Here is an 18605-nt window from a genome sequence, read left to right on the forward strand (position 1 = left end):
GTGCAGTGTGGAGACGCTTTTATGACTCCCACCGACACAAACCTTTATTTGCCATCTCCAGGAGCTCATTAAAATCACACGGAAGAGGCAAGAGCGTTGTAGGATAGCTCTCTCGCCCCTTTCATTACGTGCTAATGAACATATTTCATTTCCTGCAGCCCCCCCCCACCCCAGGCAAGGCTACTTCCTCATTGTGGGGAAAAGGTCATATTTAAATGTAGACGTAAAAACCCCAAATGCGTGTACTTCAAGGTGCTGGTATAGACCTTTAAAGCCCTGTATGGTTTGGAGCCACAGTACTTTAAGGCAACGGTTACCAATCTTTGGGTGCCTGTAAGCACCTATGGAACACTGACACAAGATGGTGGGCTCAACTACAAAATGGCCACCATGGGAGGTGGAGCCTCAGTGCAGGAGATATGAGGCTCCAGTGGCCAAGGAAAACCCCCTGCTGGACAGGAGCTCCATCCGCTATTGTCTGGAGATCAGTTGTAACAGCAGGAGATCTCCAGGCCCCACAGCCTGGTGGGCAACCTTACTGATTGCTGAAGCACACAGCACAGGGGAGGGGCCGTTTGTGGCCGAGGCCACGTGAGGATGTGCTTCACGTGACTGGCTTCCCACCAGCGGTGGTAGTCAAATGATTTAGCAACTGGTTCTGGTGGTGGAATTTAAATAATTTAGCAAGGAATAGTTTACAAGCACCATTTTAACAACCGGTTCTGTCAAAGTGGTGTGAACCTGCTGAATCCCACCACTGCTCCCCACTCAGAATCACTAGACACATTTCAAGGAACCGGCCAGGTCTTCCTCTGAACTCAGAGGGCTGGAGGCAGTGGTGGGATCCAAACATTTTAGTAACAGGTTCCCATGGTGGTGGGATTCAAACTGTGGCGTAGCACCAATGGGGCTGGGCGGGGCACGATGGGGGCGTGGCTGGGCATTCCGGGGGTGGGGCATTCCTGGGCAGAGCTGTGGCAAGGACGCAGCTGCTGTGCCGGTCCTTGGGCAGGAAACGAATGCACATATAGGCGCAGGCTGCCACACACGCCGGTGCACCTCCTGCTAGACTGCTTCAAGTTCTGCATGCTACTGCTGAGAGGAGGGGCGTAACTAAGGCAAAAATCACGTGGCAAAATCACCAATTAGTAACCCCCTCTCGGCACACACAATTAATTAGTAACCTACTCTCGGGAACCTGTGGGAACCTGCTGGATCCCACCTCTGGCTGGAGGGATCTCCACACATTGGCTGTTGTCTCCCAGGATCTCTCAAAAATCAGACTGATGCCTAATGACTGAAATTGGGGACACGCTGATGGGAATGCAGGGCTCAAAGTCGACCGGACAGGCATCCCCTTAGAGAGTGACTTACAAGGCAAGATATTAGTGTAGCGATTTTTACTGCGATTCATGGGGAGGTCAGCCGCAAAGTGAGGGATATCCAGGCCGATCAGCTTCAGCTCCTGCGGGAAATGCAAAACGAAAAGGCCACAATTCAGTCAACCTCTTTGTTTTCAACCTGTTGACTTGCAATCCACAAACACATCACACCCCAGCCTTAGGGTTGCCAGCTCTGGTTTGGGAAACCCTGGCAATTTGGGGACAGTGCCTGAGGAGGGTGTGTTTTGGGGAGGGGAGGAAGCTTAGCAAGTATCTAATGCATAGGTGTCAAACTTGTGGCCCTCCAGATGTTATGGACTACATTTCCCATCACCCCCTGCCAGCATCATGCTGGCAGGGGAGGATGGGAACTGTAGTCCATAACATCTGGAGGGCCGCGAGTTTGACACCTGTGATCTAATGCAATAAGGTCTGCCCTCTGCAGCTGCCATTTACTCCAAGAGAACTGATCTCTCCAATCATAAGAAGAAGGGCCTTTCTGGATCAGAGCAGAGGTCCAGCATCCGGGCCTTTGCAGCAAGAAACCAGTTTTTCTGGAGGGCCAACAAACAGGGGCTGTCTTAATGTGTGGGCATGCTGGGCAGTTGCCCGGCAGGCAGGGGGGGCACCACAAACATAGGAGCTCCAAGCTAACCCATGTATTTTGTGATTTGCTGTCAATAAATACATACATACTGTACTATATTAAACTATAAATATTTGTTTATTGCATGTTATTGCACATTTAGCAAGTTATCTGTAAATGCAGATTTAGCACACGATTAATGATAAATAATTCATTGTCATTTCATACTGTGCCATCTTTGTCTGTATAGCTGACACAGCCATACAGTACAGCCATACAATTAAGTATCATTTATACGCAGAAAATTTTGTGCTTTTTCAAGACTCATGCCATATTGTACAAATGTTTGTGTTGATTAATCTTTGAGGTACAGTGTTTTTTTTTATGTTTAAACACTGATTTTGTTGGCAGTACCAATAAATATATGTTCAGTTTTATCGATCATTTATGTTTTTTTATTCCTGTGAGCGGTTGTGTAGGTAAGGGCCACAGTGGACTGCTTTGTTGTTGGATAATGCTGTTAAGACAGTCCTGTCAACAAAGAGGAATGGGAGCCAACATCCCAACAGTGACTCCTAGTTCGGATATTCTGAAGTTTACTGCCCCTGAATGTGGAGGTTCCATTTAGTCATCATGGCTTAGAAGCCACTGATAAACGTGATTTCCATGAATCTTTCTAATACGCTTCTAAAGTCCAAGTGTGGAGGCCAGCTGTAACTCTGTCTTTATGTATGTGTGTTTTGTTTCTTTATAATTTTCATATCACTAAATCCTAGTGCCGTGGTGGTGAATCTTTGGCACTCCAGATGTTATGGACTACAATTCTCATCAGCCCCTGCCAGCACACCACACAACACCCAGTGATTGCAGCCATTGAAAGCTAACCGACAGCTTTAGAAGTAATGTTCTTCCAATGGGCTTCGCGCCACACCTCTCAGGGCTTACACTAGGCTGTTCAATAAAGTATTCCTCACATGCAAATTGTGTATCACGGCTCTTATATTATCATGACTCCTCCCCTTCTTTCCTACGTCTGTTTGTGGTTTGGGATCCTCAGGGCAGGAGCTTATGTTTTGGTGAGATTTTTGTTGTCGAATATCAATCAGCAAGAGAAATAAACAACATAAAATACAGGGAATGTCTAATCTTTATTCCAGGGCAGCATTTTAAAAATGCATTATCTCCCAACCGATCTGAAGTGGTACACTTCAGGAAGTCTGGACATTTGCTTTGCCACTTCTTTCTGCAGAAGTCGCAGAGAGTTTGGGCTGAGAGTCCAAGCTGGGACTTACCTCAAACTGTAGGGAGAATTTGTAATCAGAATCTTTAGCCATGTCCTTGATGTAACCGTCAAAGTCGTCCAGCTGGACAGGGCTTTAAAAACAAAACCAGAGAGAGAGAGGGAGAGAGAGGGAGAGAGAGAGGGGGGGGGAGAGAGGGAGGGAGAGGGGGAGGGAGGGAGGGGGAGGGAGGGGGAGGGAGGGAGGGAGAGAGAGGGAGGGGGGGGGAGGGAGGGGGGGAGGGAGGGAGGGAGGGGGAGGGGGAGGGGGGGGAGGGGGGGAGGGGGGGGGAGGGAGAGGGGGAGGGAGAGAGAGAGAGGGAGGGAGGGAGGGAGAGGGGGGGGAGGGAGAGGGAGAGAGAGGGAGGAGGGAGAGGGGGGAGAGGGAGAGGGAGCAGGAGAGGGAGAGAGAGAGAGAGAGAGAGAGAGAGAGAGAGAGAGGGAGGGAGAGAGAGGGAGGGAGGGAGGGAGAGAGAGGGGGGAGAGAGAGAGGGAGAGAGGGAGAGAGAGGGAGGGAGGGAGAGGGGGGAGAGGGAGAGGGAGCAGGAGAGGGAGAGAGAGAGAGAGAGAGAGAGAGAGAGAGAGAGAGAGAGAGAATGAGTCAGACATTCACAAAAGCCACCATCTGGTACTCCAGCAATGAAGCTGAATTGTGATCAACCAGCTCATTACATGCTTCATGTTTGCATCCGGAAGGCCTAGACTTGGATCAGAAAAGCTCTACAAAGAAAGGATCAGATATATATTTGAGGGCAGTGTCTTGGTTCAGGGGGTGGGATCCAGGTAAGTCCAGTACCTTGTGGTCACTGCGGGGTCCCAATGGAGCCATAGGTTCCATTGGTAAGAGAGGGAAAGGCCGGGCCACGGCATCCTCTGTGCTGTGATACCACTTCCAGAGACAACCTGGAAGTGATGTAGGGTAGCTCTAGGAATTGTGAGGAATCCTATGGTGACCAATGAGCACCAGAGGGTGGGCAATCCTGAACGTCCACCAGGGGAATGGTAAGTTTATGGAGACAGAAGCTTTTAAAAGGATGTTGCAGTCCACCCCCTCCCCCAATCCTGCTTTGGGGGAAACTGTCCCTCAGGAACAGGATTTCAGAATGTATTTTGGCTGCCCTTGGGGTGGGGAGAAATAAGAAAATTTCCCTCAGTGGGTGAAGCCATTTCGCCTGCAGATACAGCAGAACAGATCTGAGCCTGTGCCATTTCTTTCAATGGCCTGCTGGGGCGGGCTTACGGTTATCAGCCTTCAGGTGAGCCCTATTAGTTTAGAAGGGAAACTGAATGGATGTGAGGAAGTCACATTGAGTAATTATCCCGATTAAGACTGAAGAATTAATTGTAATCTGAAGAAGAATCTATCGAAAACGGTTACAGTAGCGCAACCCGTTTATTGTCGGATATTGGAATAGATGGACTTGGCTCAGACCGGTCCACATTGCCATATAGACTTACTTCTACTGGCTGGAATGCAGAATATGCAGCTACTGATAAGTGATTGATTATCTCCAAAGCAGAGGTCCCGTCCAAGTATTTATACGGATGAAGATATAAGACCGAATGAAGACGACATCGTCTAGTCACCTTGACTATGTTGTATGGTGATGTGATATGTGTAGTATTGTAAGAGTCCAGGCTCTGATGTTTTTGCACTTTTCACTAGTTGCATTTTATGTATTGCACTTTATGTGGGCTTAACATAATTGATAAAATAGCAGTTGATGCAGAGCGTTTGTTGTTTGTGGAGTTGTTAACGTTGCATGCATTGAGAAATTTATACATTGTATATGAGGGCCCTGGGGGTCCCCTGGAATTACCGCTCATTGCAGACTCCAGAGAGCAGCTCCCCTACAGAAAAATGGGTGCTTCGGGGGGGGGGGACTCCGTGGCACTGTACCCCACTTTGATCCCTGCCCTCCCAATGTTCATCCCCAAATGTGTGCCTTCGGGGAGGGCGGTATACAAACACAATAAATAAATAAAAATAAATAAATAAATAAATAAATCTGCAGGAGTTTCCCAACCTGGAGTTGGCAGCACTACCCCCCCCCCTCCATCCCACACCAGTGGCCAAGGGGAACGTGACTACTCTAGGCTGACTTCAAGTGTAAATTCACCACAATGGTATCCTGATTAATGAACATGAAGCATACAGTTTTTCTTGCCTAATTACTGCGTTCTCGTTCTCAAATGCTGGCTCTTGTGTCTCCATTTCCCCTCCCACTTTCCTGGAAGCAACCCCCTCCTGCCCGCCCCCCCGCCCCCTGCACGCCATCAGCTCTGTCTCTTATCAACAGTTAATTGCTCCTGTTTACCTGCTAGCATTAATGACCCAGTGTACAATCAGCAACTCTGCGTTGAAAAGGGAACAGAATAACAGATCCATTCCAGCAGCTTGTCACACTTCATCTTTGTTAACTAAAGGCATGGCACTGTTGGAATTGCTAACGTGAGCTAATTGATTTTTCCCCAATGGCTAATTTCCTGCCACTTGGGAGCATTTTTTATCGCACACTATCTGCTAGAAAGACAAAACAGAAAACAATTTATCTCGCTTCGACGTAATTTTCTATGGGGAACTGGCCCGCGCGTCAGGTTTTTAGGGATCTCTGGCTGAGAGGCCAACAGTGTTTCACCCAGTCCTGCGCTTTCTCACAAAAGCAAGATGGAAAGACCAGCTGGTTCACAGTGCAATCCTAAACAGAGTCACACTCCTCTTAGTCCACTAAAGCCAAGAGTTTCAGAAGGGTGTAATTCTACTGTGGACTGCATCAGTGGTGGGATCCAAAAATTTTAGTAACAGGTTCCCATGATGGTGGGATTCAAACTGTGGCGTAGCGCCAATGGGGCTGGGCGGGGCATGACGGGGGCGTGGCTGGGCATTCCTGGGGAGAGGCATTCCTGGGCGGGGCTGTGGCAAGGACGCAGCCGCTGTGCCGGTCCTTGGGCGGGAAACGAATGCACGCAGGCTGCCACGCACCCCGGTGCACCTCCTGCTAGACTGCTTCAAGTTCTGCGCGCTAGTGCTGAGAGGAGGGGCGTAACTAAGGCAAAAATCACGCGGCAAAATCACCAATTAGTAACCCCCTCTCGGCACACACAAATAATTAGTAACCTACTCTCAGGAACCTGTGAGAACCTGCAGGATCCCACCTCTGGCTGCACTGCTTGTGAGGTAAAGCTGCTGAAGGTTAGAACTATGATGGGAGACACAAGGCTGCCACTGAAAACAGCAGCTCTATATCTCCTCCTCCTCCTCCTCACTCCTTTGGTAACATCTGGCACTAGGAACATATGGGAAATGATACCGCTGCGTTGGCAGTTTCCCTGCCCCCTCAAGTAGCATCCAATGAAGTAAAAACAGAAATGTAGACAAAGCTGCCTGATGCCAGGTCCTTCTAGCTCACAGGTGTCAAACTCACGGCCCTCCAGATGTTATGGACTACAGTTCCCATCATCCCACCAGCACGATGCTGGCAGGGGATGATGGGAACTGTAGTCCATAACATCTGGAGGGCCGCGAGTTTGACACCAACATCATCTGGGGCTGTTCGGCACAACAAGGTCTTTCTTTACTACCTAGAAGCCTTAGAGAGGGGATACCAGGGATTAGAATCATTAAATCATAGAACTGGAAGAGACCCCAAGGGCCATCAAGTCCAACCCCCTGTCATGAAGGAAGACACAATCAAAGCACTCCTGACAATGGCCATTCAGCCTCTGCTTAAAAACCTCCAAAGAAGGAGACTCTACCACACCCCTAGGAGTATATTCCACTGTTGAACAGCCCTGATCCTCAAGAAGTTCTTCCTAATGTTTCGATGGAATCTCTTTTCCTGTAGTTTGAATCCATTACTCTGGATCCTGGTCTTTGGAGCAGCAGAAAACAAGATTGCCCCCTCTTCAACATGGCATCCCTTGAAATATTTAAACATAGCTATCATGGCCCCGCTTAACCTTCTCTTCTCCAAACTAAACATACTCAGCTCCCAAAGTCTCTCCTCATAGGGTATGGACTTTTACCATTTTGGTCACCCTCCTCTGGGCCCGTTCTAATTTGTCAATATCCTTCTTCAATTGTGGTGCCCAGAACTGGACACAGTATTCCAGATGAGGTCTGACCAACGCAGAATAGAGTGGTGCTATTACATCCTTCCCTCTAGATATTATACTCCTATTGTTGCAACCCAGACTTGCATTCTCTTTCTTGACTGCTGCATCACATCGCTGACTCATGTTCAGTTTGTGGTCTCCTAAGACTCCAGATCCCCTTTCACAAGTAGTGGTGTCGAGTCACTCATCCTATATCTGTGCATTCCATTTTTTTCTGCCTATGCGTAGTATGTTACATTCATCTCTGTTGAAATTCATTTTGTTAATTTTGGGCCAGCTTTCTAATCTGACTGGGGATGACACCAAACAGGAAGGGGGGGAACTAAGGGAGAAAACTGGATTTCCTTTCCTCAAGTTCTTGTGGGCCTTCCTCCTTCCCTTTAAATGGCAGCTGCTGCTGCATGCTGTATTCGGTATTCAGTTATGTGACAAAATGGGCAGCTCAGAGTTAGCAAGGGGGCAGCTACCAGAAGACCCACATCTCAGTGACCCAAGATCATTGTACTGGAAGTAAGCCGCATTGAATAGACCTCAGTAGAGTTCTGAGTACACCTGCTTAGGATTATGTTGTGGATAATAAAATAATGGGATTATGTTGTTGATAATAAAACTGCAAGGATTGTCATGCCCTTATATAAAGCCGTGGTGCGACCACACTTGGAATACTGTGTTCAGTTCTGGTCACCACATCTCAAAAAGGATATTGAGGAGATGGAAGGAGTGCAGAGAAGGGCAACCAAGATGATTGAAGAATTGGAGCACCTTCCTTATGAGGAGAGGCTGCAGCGTTTGGGACTCTAGTTTGGCGAGGAGACGTCTGCGGGGGGATATGATTGAAGTCTATAAAATTATGCATGGGGTAGAAAATGTTGACAGAAAGAAAATTTTCTCTCTTTCTCACAATACTAGAACCAGGAGGCGTTCATTGAAAATGCTGGGGGGAAGAATTAGGACTAATAAAAAGAAACACTTCTTCACTCAACGTGTGATTGGTGTTTGGAATATGTTGCCACAGGAGGTGGTGATGGCCACTAACCTGTATAGCTTTAAAAAGGGTTTGGACAGATTTATGGAGGAGAAGTCGATCTATGGCTCCCAATCTTGATCCTCCTTGATCTCAGATTGCAAATGCCTTAGCAGACCAGGTGCTCGGGAGCAGCAGCAGAAGGCCATTGCTTTCACATCCTGCACGTGAGCTCCCAAAGGCACCTGGTGGGCCACTGCGAGTAGCAGAGTGCTGGACTAGATGAACTCTGGTCTGATCCAGCAGGCTAGTTCTTATGTTCTTATGGGGGTAGAGCACATGATTTGTAGATGTAACTAAGAGCCTGGTTCAATTAAAACCCAGAGGTTGACTTTCATTTTCAAAGCAGCCACAACAGGGCTTGAAAGACCATTGGCACCACTTGATATAAGGCTGTTCCGTTCATCATAAATTATTATGGGTAGCACCCTTGTGATTTCGTGCACCAATAAACATTATTTTCATGCATTCATTTGTTTGAATATTTACAAAATGAGCATACTTGGTCAGCTTTCTTTTCTTCAAACCATTTTTACTCCTGCAAGGGAAAAAAAACACCCCAGCATTAGTTCCGCTGCCAAATAGATGACCACCTTTTCCTAGTGTCTGGTTGTCTGTTGAATTTTCATTTGCTACCTTTTAGATCTGTCAATGGAGAGAAAGGATCTCAGCTATCTGAATAAGTAAATAAGGTAGCTTTAAAAGGGGATATGTATTACTATTGGCATTTTTGATCTACCCTGGGGGGTATTTAACGATTAGCAGACTGCAAGCTTCAGCATACGCATCCATGCAACTGAGTGATTCAAACTTGCCAGGTTTTCAAAGCACTCCAAACCCAGGAAGTCCGTACCTCTGTAGAACAGATTTTTGCATAATGGTTCAGTGTTCCAAAAAGTAACTCAGCTTAAGCCAAGGAACAGTGAGTGAATATAAGGGGGAGAAAAACCTATTAGCACTAAGGAATATTAGTTCCTTGTGAATATTGATTATTCATTTAACATATTTTTATCCCACCCTGCCCAGTCTAGAACTTTGAGCAGTGGCGTAGCTAGGGGGCATGGTGGGGCTGGAACCCCGGGCAGCACTTCCTAGGGGTGCACAACAAGACAGCGCTCCCCTTTGCAACTGTGCCCTGTCCTGAACTCCAGAGAGTTTGGACAGGGGCACAGTTGAATCCCAGCGAGTGGGGCTGGGCGCAGCTATGGGGGGGATGCCATTGTATTAAGCTATGCCCCTGACTTCAAGCTAGCATATACTATAGTGTGCTCCTCCATTTTATCCGCACAACAATCCTGTGAAGTAGGTTAGGCTGGAAAAGAATGAGTGGGGAAGGGGTGATGGTTCAATGCCAGCGCATCTGCTTGACATGCAGAAAGTCCCAGGTTTAATCCTCAGCATCTCCAGCTAAAAGGCTCAGGTAGTAGGTGATGCGTAGGTGTCAAACCTGCATGCTGGCAGGGGATGATGGGAACTGTAGTCCATAATATCTGGAGGGCCACGGCTTTGACACCTGTGAGACTGATGCTGCCAACCTGAGTAGGCAATCTTGGCCTTTAAGGACCAAGGCATTCAGCATAAGGCAGCTTTGTGTGACTGGTCCAAAGTCACCCAGCAAAATATTATTGGAGGATTCCAAAGCCAGAATCAACTGGCTGTTGTGGGTTTCCCAAGCGGTGTGCCCATAGCCTGGTAGTTTTTGTCCCTGACATTTTGCCCACATCTATGGCTGGTATCTTCAGAGGCATACAGAAAAGATCTGACTCGGTATAGACAAGTCAAAGCAAACCAACATCAAAACATGTTTAGACCTTGGCTACACTCTGTAGGAATAGCAAACTGGTAGTGCAACATGACAGTAGATCTAATGTCTGCCCAAACATGTCTGGAATAACAATTAGTCACAGAACTCTTGCAGGAAGACAATATATTGGTGCTCCAATATAACAACAAATAGGTTCATCAATGCAAACAGATGAGCCCCTGGTATCTGCTCGTTTCATGGAATGGATTCTTGTCTCCTTCCTCAGTATGGTACCATCAGTTTTAGAATCATAGAATCATAGAGTTGGAAGAGACCACAAGGACCATCAAGTCCACTCCCAGCCATGCAGGAACACACAATCAAAGCACTCCTGACAGATGGCCATTCAGCCTCTGTTTAAAAATGTCCAAAGAAGGAGACTCCCCCACTCTCCAAGGCAGTGAATTCCACTGTCGAACAGCCCTGACTGTCAGAAAGTTCTTCCTGATGTTTAGGTGGAATCTCTTTTCCTGCTCTTTGAATCCATTACCTAGCCTCTGAGGCAGCAGAAAACAAGCTTGCTCCCTCTACGACATGACATCCCTCCAAATAATTGAACACAGCTATCATGTCCCCCCTTAACCTTTGCTCCTCCAGACTAAACATCCCCAGCTCCCGAAGTGTCTCTTCATAGGACATGGACTGCAGACCTTTTACCATTTTGGATGCCCTGGATACATTCCAGCTTGTCAATATCTTGCCTGCTTCTCTATAAAGCAACCTTTCCATTAATAGCATCCCAATTCACTATAATCTCTTTCAACAAGGAGGTGTCCCATCTGGTGTGTAGCTGTTGTCCATTTCCTCAATTTAGGCTCATTCCGCACATGCAAAATAGTGCACTTTCAAACTGCTTTCAGTGCTCTTTGAAGCTGTGCAGAATAGCAAAATCCACTTGCAAACAGTTGTGAAAGTGGTTTGAAAGCGCATTATTTTGCGTGTGCAGAAGGGTCATTTGTTTTTGTATTTGAGCATGAATATTGGATATGTATTGTCTTCTTGCAAGACTTCTGTGGCTAATTGTTATTGTATACTTGTTTAGGAAGACATTAAATGTGCTATCGTTTTACATCTTCAGAGGCATGTCATGGTGCAATGTGATTCTCTCTGGCTCATTCCGCACAGGCAGAATAATGCACTTTCAAACTGCTTTCAGTGCTCTTTGAAGCTGTGCGGAATGGCAAAATCCACTTGCAAACAGTTGTGAAAGTGGTTTGAAAAAGCATTATTTTGCGTGTGCGGAAGGGGCCCAAGTGTCTCAGAATGGGGATTTGAACCTGAGTTTGACAAATCTTTGGCCCCTTCCACATATGCAGAATAATGCACTTTCAATCCTCTTTCAATCCACTTTGCAGCTGTGCAGAATAGTAAAATCCACTTGCAAACAATTGTGAAAGGAAACTGAAAGAGCATTATTCTGCATGTGTGGAAGGGGCCCTAGCCTGACACAGTAACCATTACATCATACTAGCTGTATCTGGATCCCTCCTTTTTCTCAAAAGAAAAGCAGCCGTAAAACAATGTCTCCTCCACCATCTCATACATGAGAAAACAGAGCCATTAGCTTCAAACAAACTGAGCAAACACAGTGAGAGCAAACGCCCAAAACATTCAAAATGACTTACCAAGGGTTAATATAAAATGCCAAGAGATAATCAGTCCAGAGGCATGAAGGTAACAGAGTTAGGAAAGCAAATACACTCCTACGCCTGTGAGTATTAATAGACAACATACACAGAGATTTAAAATATTAGCAAGCAGGATTAGTAAAACAAAACAGATGCCAAGACATGCCATACGTCACATATCAGTCAAAGGCAGGCCTGCGGATCGTCTCCGATGACGTGATTAGCGCCAAACGACTCCCCAGACTGAGATCTGACTGCAAATCCAGTGTCCTGAATTTCATTGCAGTGAAAAAGAAGCCCCGCAAAAGGCTGGGATTCTTACAGTCAAGATTGTGGTCAAGATTGGGGCCCAAGTTTCTAGGTCCTATGAAAACCTACAAGGCAGCAACGACCAGGTGAAGCTGCAGAAGCCCACAGGAGCAGGAGGAATTCGAGCGACTTACCGAGCTTCTTTCCCCTCCTCATGAGTCATAGAAACAGGCTCAGCAACGCCTGCCTAATAACCATGTGCCTGTTTCATTTGCATATGATGCCATTTGCTATTTTGGACTATTTTTAGAATAGAATATAAGTTTCTTTTTTTCTATTTTTTTAAGGGGACAACTTATTCAAACAGTGTTCAATCGCATCTCATTTTCTTGGCAATATGGCTTAGGAGCAGCAGTGGCGTAGTGGCTAAGAGCAGGTGCACTCTGATCTGGAGGAACCGGGTTTGATTCCCAGCTCTGCCGCCTGAGCTGTGGAGGCTTATCTGGGGAATTCAGATTAGCCTGTGCACTCCCACACATGCCAGCTGGGTTACCTTGGGCTAGTCACAGCTTCTCGGAGCTCTCTCAGCCCCACCCACCTCACAGGGTGTTTGTTGTGAGGGGGGAAGGGCAAGGAGATTGTAAGCCCCTTTGAGTCTCCTGCAGGAGAGAAAGGGGGGATATAAATCCAAACTCTTCTTCTTCTTCTTCTTCTTCTTAGGCAAAGCATCGTTTACAAAATGGCAGATAAAAAGGAAAAAAAATCAACTTGGGCAGAGGCTTAGTATGGGCAGCAGGTAAAGCCTGGGGGTGGGGGTGGGGGTGGGGGTGAACCGGGCATTCCCAGGGGTGGATCTGACTTTAGTCACCTTCCACCATGGCTTTTGAGCCAGGAACATCGTGGCCAGGGCATTGGACTAACGAAAGGGTGGCATAGCTCCATTAACCCCTACATACGGCTTTTCAGGAATCCATTTTTTCCCCTTCTTGATGCCTCCCCACGCTGCCTGGAAGTCCTCTGGGGGCAGCACAGGAGCGTTGCCTTCCCCAGCTGCCAGAGCCCTTTGGATTGGGCTGCAAGAGGAAGAAGAGATCAACAGGAAGAAGAGGTCAAAACCAGACAGTGTCAAGACTGTGGATTTCCTAAGATGCAAAGCACACATGAAAGCGTTGTGTCAAAAAATCCAAACTGTGACTTGTGCTTGAATCACAAGAACCGTGATCTGATCGCCTGACATGAACATTCAGAAGGAGCTGGTTTGCTTGGTGCATCTGGTCAGGGGATATGGCTTGGTGGTAGGGCATCCGCTTTGCGCACTGAGGGACCCCGGTTCAATCCCTGGCATCCCCAGTTAAAAGTATCTGGTAGCAAGTTATGTGAAACGCCTCTGTCTGATCTTGGAGAACCACTGCCTGGCAGTGTAGGCAGCATGGATGTTCAAAGCAAAGGGTCTGACGTAGTTTCATGTTCTTGATTTGAATCAGAACTGCAAAGGCAGCACAGGTTGCTATTAGTCCCAGTCCAGAAAGAAAGATCAGAGTGTGTCTTTACTTGCCTATACTCCAGGGGTCTTCAAACTATAGCCCTCCAGATGTTCATAGACTACAATTCCCATGAGCCCTACCACTTGGCCATGCTGACAGGGGCTGATGGGAATGGTAGTCCATGAACATCTGGAGGGCCATAGTTTGAAGACCCCTGCTATACTCCTTGTCCCAATATCATGGCTTTCGTTCAAATCTACCTTTTCGAGGTGTGAAGAGTCCAAAGGGAGTCTATTTTTTTCCAGCAGCTCATGAGGGCTTTATTCCAGCAGCTCATGAGGGCTTTCTGAGGGCCTTGAGGCCTAACTTGAAAGGGTGGGGTTAATTTGGGATCTCCTGCATAAAAAGCACCTGCTCTACCACTGAGCTGTGGGGACGGTGGAAAGTACCATCAAGTTGCAAGCAACTTATTGTGTCCCCATACGTAAGGTTGCCTCTAGGTTGGGAAATACCTGGAGATTTTGGGAGTAGAACCTGAGGTGGGCAGAATTTGGGAAGGGGAGGGACTTCAGTGGAGTTTAATGCCATAAAGTCCACCTTCCAAAGTGGCCATTTTCTCCAGCTGAACTGATCTCTTTCACCTGGAGATCAGGTGTAACAGAGGACATCTTTAGCCGTTGGGTTTTCAGAGGTGGTTTGCCATTGCCTGCCTCTGCATGAGCAATTTATGCACGCAGTACATACTCCACATTGGTTTGCTTCACCAGGAAGTTTTCCAATGGTTTTTTGTTTGCCCGAAGATTCTCCTTCTGCAAAGTGTCCCTAGCCACGTTGATCTGCCATGTGGCCCGCCCCCTGCTTCCTTGTTGTTTTCATGCAATCTCCAGTTGGGCAGGTTGCCTGCCACCTTTTTGGTCTAATGTTCGTTTGCTAGGCCATGTCGATTTCTTGTCAATTTCACTGGGTTTATCACCCTTGCAATAGCCCCTCTGATCTTTCTGAAATGGTGGCCCGAAGAGCAGGAAGAACTGCTGTGGTGTGGATGGCAGAAGACAGGGAGGTGTGAGAAAACTCAAAGAAAGCTAAATTCATGCTGATCTCCTTCATTTTTTCCTTGTGAAGGGAGAGGAAAAGTAGCCCTTTCACAGCATTTGGAAACTACGGGGATTCTCTGATCTGAAGGTGGAGTGACTGCCAAAGAGGGGGAAATGTGCTTTGCCAAGAATCAAACCCGAAGGGAATGTATGCTCAGTGTCAAAGAAGGAGACTCCACCACACTCCAAGGAATGCACTACCTTGGAGTGTAGTGGAGTCTCCTTCTTTGGAGGTTTTTACAGAAAGGCCGGATGGTCATCTGTCAGGAGTTCTTTGGTTGTGTGTTCCTGCATTGCAGGGGGTTGGACTTGATGGCCCTTGGGGTTTCTTCCAATTCTATGATTCTATGAAGGAGACCACAAGTGTATTAATGGCTGTAGAAACCCTGACTTCCTTGATGGTTTCCCCTTCCAGTACTTTCTATAATCAGTTTATAATTTTTCAAAAAAGGCTAAAAATGCTAGCAATGCTAAAAAATATTGTTTATCTATATCCATATTTTGTATATTTTGTAGAAACTTGTAAATGGCAGCTAAGAAATGTGAAAAAGAAAAAGAAAGAAATTACTCTTCTCCTGAGGAAGACATCCACGAAAACAAACTTTGAAACGCGTGAGGCGTTTGAGATTGATTCTATAAAACATGACTGAAATGGATAAGACATTGACTTTACGAAACATTGCGGAAATAGATGATGTTTGTTTCCACATGGGAACATATTCAGGATATGAACTTTCAGTTTGATGAACCACATATATGGTCTATTGATCACTGAATGCCTATTAGTTTTGATAAATATATCATTGTTCCATATGAATTGATGTGTTAGATTTTGTGAAAAAGAAGCTATATATATTTTGGATTAGTTCCGCCTCCGTTTTTTGGGTGTGTGACGTGATTTTTTGGTTCAACAACTAATCAGGGATGACCATGCTTAGTTTCTGAGATGTGATGAGATTGGGCTAACCAAATCCATCCTATTCCCACCCCCCACCCCTTAACAGAAACAGTGACTGGTTGTGGCTGGTGTCATTCAAATGAATATTTCCAGTCCACAGCTGCATCGTTTGCACCAGACTGCATGGCAGGTGCTGAAGTCTGTGTTAGCACTGCACTCTTCATTTTCAAGGCCTTTTTGCTAACTTTATTTGAGTTTGGATCTTTAATTAGCTGGTCTGTTTGATCTCCTGCCTTTGGTGTCATTAAAATGCCTTCAGTATCAAAGAAGGTCCCCCTCCCACCCAGGAGATTAATGATTGTCCTGTCTGGCTATCTGCTTCTGGGGACGCGCAAAGGCTGATTTCCACTTTGTTCATTAGCCGAATCCTGACTTGTGAAGCTTGCTCGTGGCTTTCATTCGTGGGGGTGGGGGGTGAGGAGGGGAGAGGGATAGTTTATGATCAAAAGACTTGCCTGAATACTGTGTCTAATCAATTTCACCTTTTCTGTCGCCCAGCAGAGCCCCATAAAATCAGAGAAGTGCTTCAAAGTCTCTCAGCTTCTTCAAACCAGCTCTTAGTGGATGAGCCACAAACAGGGAAGCGACACAAAATAGAGTTTCCCCTAGAATCTGAACGGCTACCCTAATGAAGACCCATCCCCCCACCTGAAGACCCTGCTACAGCCCCATCCGGAGTGGCCCAGTGGGCAGGAATGGCACTCTCTTCAAAGGGATCCCCCTCAGTGTGGGAAGCCCAAAAAAGTAAAAGACAAAAAAACACCCCTGAGAATTCCCACAGGGACTTATGGAGACATGCCAAGGAGGAGGAGGAGGAGAAGTTTGGATTTATATCCCGCCTTTCTCTCCTGTAAAGAGACTCAAGGTGGCTTACAAGCTCCTTTCCCTTCCTCTCCCCACAACAGACACCTTGTGAGGTAGGTGGGGCTGAGAGAGCTCCAAAGAACTGTGACCAGTCCAAGGTCACCCAGCAGGAATGTAGGAGTGCGGAAACACACCTGGTTCACTAGATAAGCCTCTGCCACTCAGGTGGAGGAGTGGGGAATCAAACCCGGTTCTCCAGATTAGAATACACCTGCTGTTAATCACTACACCACAAAAAAAGTAGCATCTCTCTGTCACTAGCCCTGCCAGTACATGTGGGTTGGGTGGACAGTGGAAGCTCACCTGGAACTGCCCCAGTCATGCCAGTGCAGTGTTTTGCATTGGCAACTTTCCACTTTGTACATCACAGAGCCACGCAGCTCTGGCTGCCCAGGTAAGTAACCCCCCTGACGTTGCATTAGCCCTTTGTGCCAGTGGGTTGGGCACCCATACCAAGGCAGGGTTGCCTTGGTCCGGAGGGGGATCCCTCCCTGGATTGGGCTGCCCATTTTACAGTTTTATAGGCCAGTCTATTCAGTGTGTTCCTGACAAACTTGTCTACCTGAGTATTGTGGCATTATTGACCTCAGGGCCAGCTCTTTAAGGATGGAAACAGAAAAAGTTTCTTCAGGTCTTGGGTGGGGGGGGTTGGGGGGAGAAGGCTTTATCTCATCCTGCCTTTGATCTGGATAGTATGGGCTAACCCTATCCTGTCAAATCACAGAAGCTAAGCAGGGTTGACCCTGGTTATTATTTGGATGGGAGACCACCAAGGAAGTCCAGGGTCACAACACAGGGGAAGGCAGCAGGAAACAGCCTCTGAGCATCTCTTGCCTTGAAAATCCTGTGGAGTTGCCATAAGTCAGCGGCAACTTGACTTGCTTGCAGTTCAGAAACAGCCTGGAATTTGGAGTGGGAATTTTTGCTTTTGGAGGTCCAATTACTTCCAGAACCCCTAATACACTGAATGGCTTTGAGTGTTTGCAGTTTGTGTACAAATACCTTTACTCTGATGAAAGAAAAGGCACCCAAACGAGAACTTTTTTGGTGGAAGGGTAGGTGTATCTTTTGTCCGGGATGGATTTGGAGAAGACTTTCATAGAATCATAGAGCTGGGAGAGGCTAGCAGGGCCATCCATGCTATGCAGAAACACACAGTTGAAGTACTCCCAGCCTATGGCCGTCCACCCTCTGTTTAAAACCCTCTGAAGAAGGAGATTCCACCAACCTCCGAAGAAGAGTATTCTACAGTCGAGCAGTCCTTTGGCTGTTATGATTTTTTTTCATTCATTGCAGCGAGCAGAAAATGATTGTAAGATGATTTTTTCAGCCTAGTTTATGCAGTCTCTAACGTGGCACTTCTCAAAACGTGTAGGTTAAATGAGTAGTATCATTGAAGTAAGCCCTTTGTGGGGGGGGGGGGAGGCTTGCAAGTATCATGTTGAAGTGAAACAACCCTCACTCCTACAATAACCCTGTCTTTTGCCCTGCAGTGTGAAAGAAATTAACTACCAGCTGGCCTGGTAGATGAACAGGCTCATTAATGGATGATCCATAAAGCGTTCCCTTATTGCAGAGTGTAAATATATCTCTGCGGAACTACTAATGGGTTTATAGATCAGACTTGCAGCTCTTCATTGCTTTAGGATACCCATAAAATGTGTCCAGGGAGAGGAATAACAGCATCTGTCTGCTCTGGTGGGGACAGCCATCTATCACGTGTTACCATTTCTCACTTGAAACAGTGATAAAAGGCATTGACCTTGAGCTATTAACTAATCAAGTCAAAGCTTAGAAAGGACAGATGGGCCGCTGAAGAAAAGAGTGATTCCTACAAAAGAATTAAGGCAGAAGCAAAACTTTGGCACAAACGGGGTTATTTTTTTAAAAAAGGGTGAAATGTTCAAATTTGGGATATCCAATTTGATATGGAGGATATTTTGAAAAGCAACTGCCATTGGCATCTTTTGTAGCAGTGATGGTAAAGAATAACTTTTCTAAATCAGTTCTTCAAGCTGTAGTTTTAAGTCAAACCTTCCATTGTGTGAGTTAAAGGTCTGGCCATTTCTATGGGGAGAACAGAATCACTCCTTCCCCTTCTGATCTACAGTCAAGGCCAACCAAAAAGAAGAAGGTT

At 46.6% G+C, this 18605-nt stretch overlaps 1 protein-coding gene across 1 annotated transcript in view; it reads right to left on the bottom strand.

Annotated features, from left to right (window-relative positions):
• Positions 1–18605, bottom strand: part of PTPRO (protein tyrosine phosphatase receptor type O) — a 194712-nt gene that overhangs the window by 23738 nt on the left and 152369 nt on the right. The window contains 4 exon segments of the mRNA XM_048501507.1: positions 1375–1465; positions 3261–3342; positions 8890–8925; positions 11817–11900. Of these exon segments, the coding sequence (XP_048357464.1) occupies positions 1375–1465; positions 3261–3342; positions 8890–8925; positions 11817–11900 (293 nt within the window).

The sequence above is a fragment of the Sphaerodactylus townsendi genome, linkage group LG06 (assembly GCF_021028975.2).
Source record: "Sphaerodactylus townsendi isolate TG3544 linkage group LG06, MPM_Stown_v2.3, whole genome shotgun sequence".
NCBI lineage: Eukaryota > Metazoa > Chordata > Lepidosauria > Squamata > Sphaerodactylidae > Sphaerodactylus > Sphaerodactylus townsendi.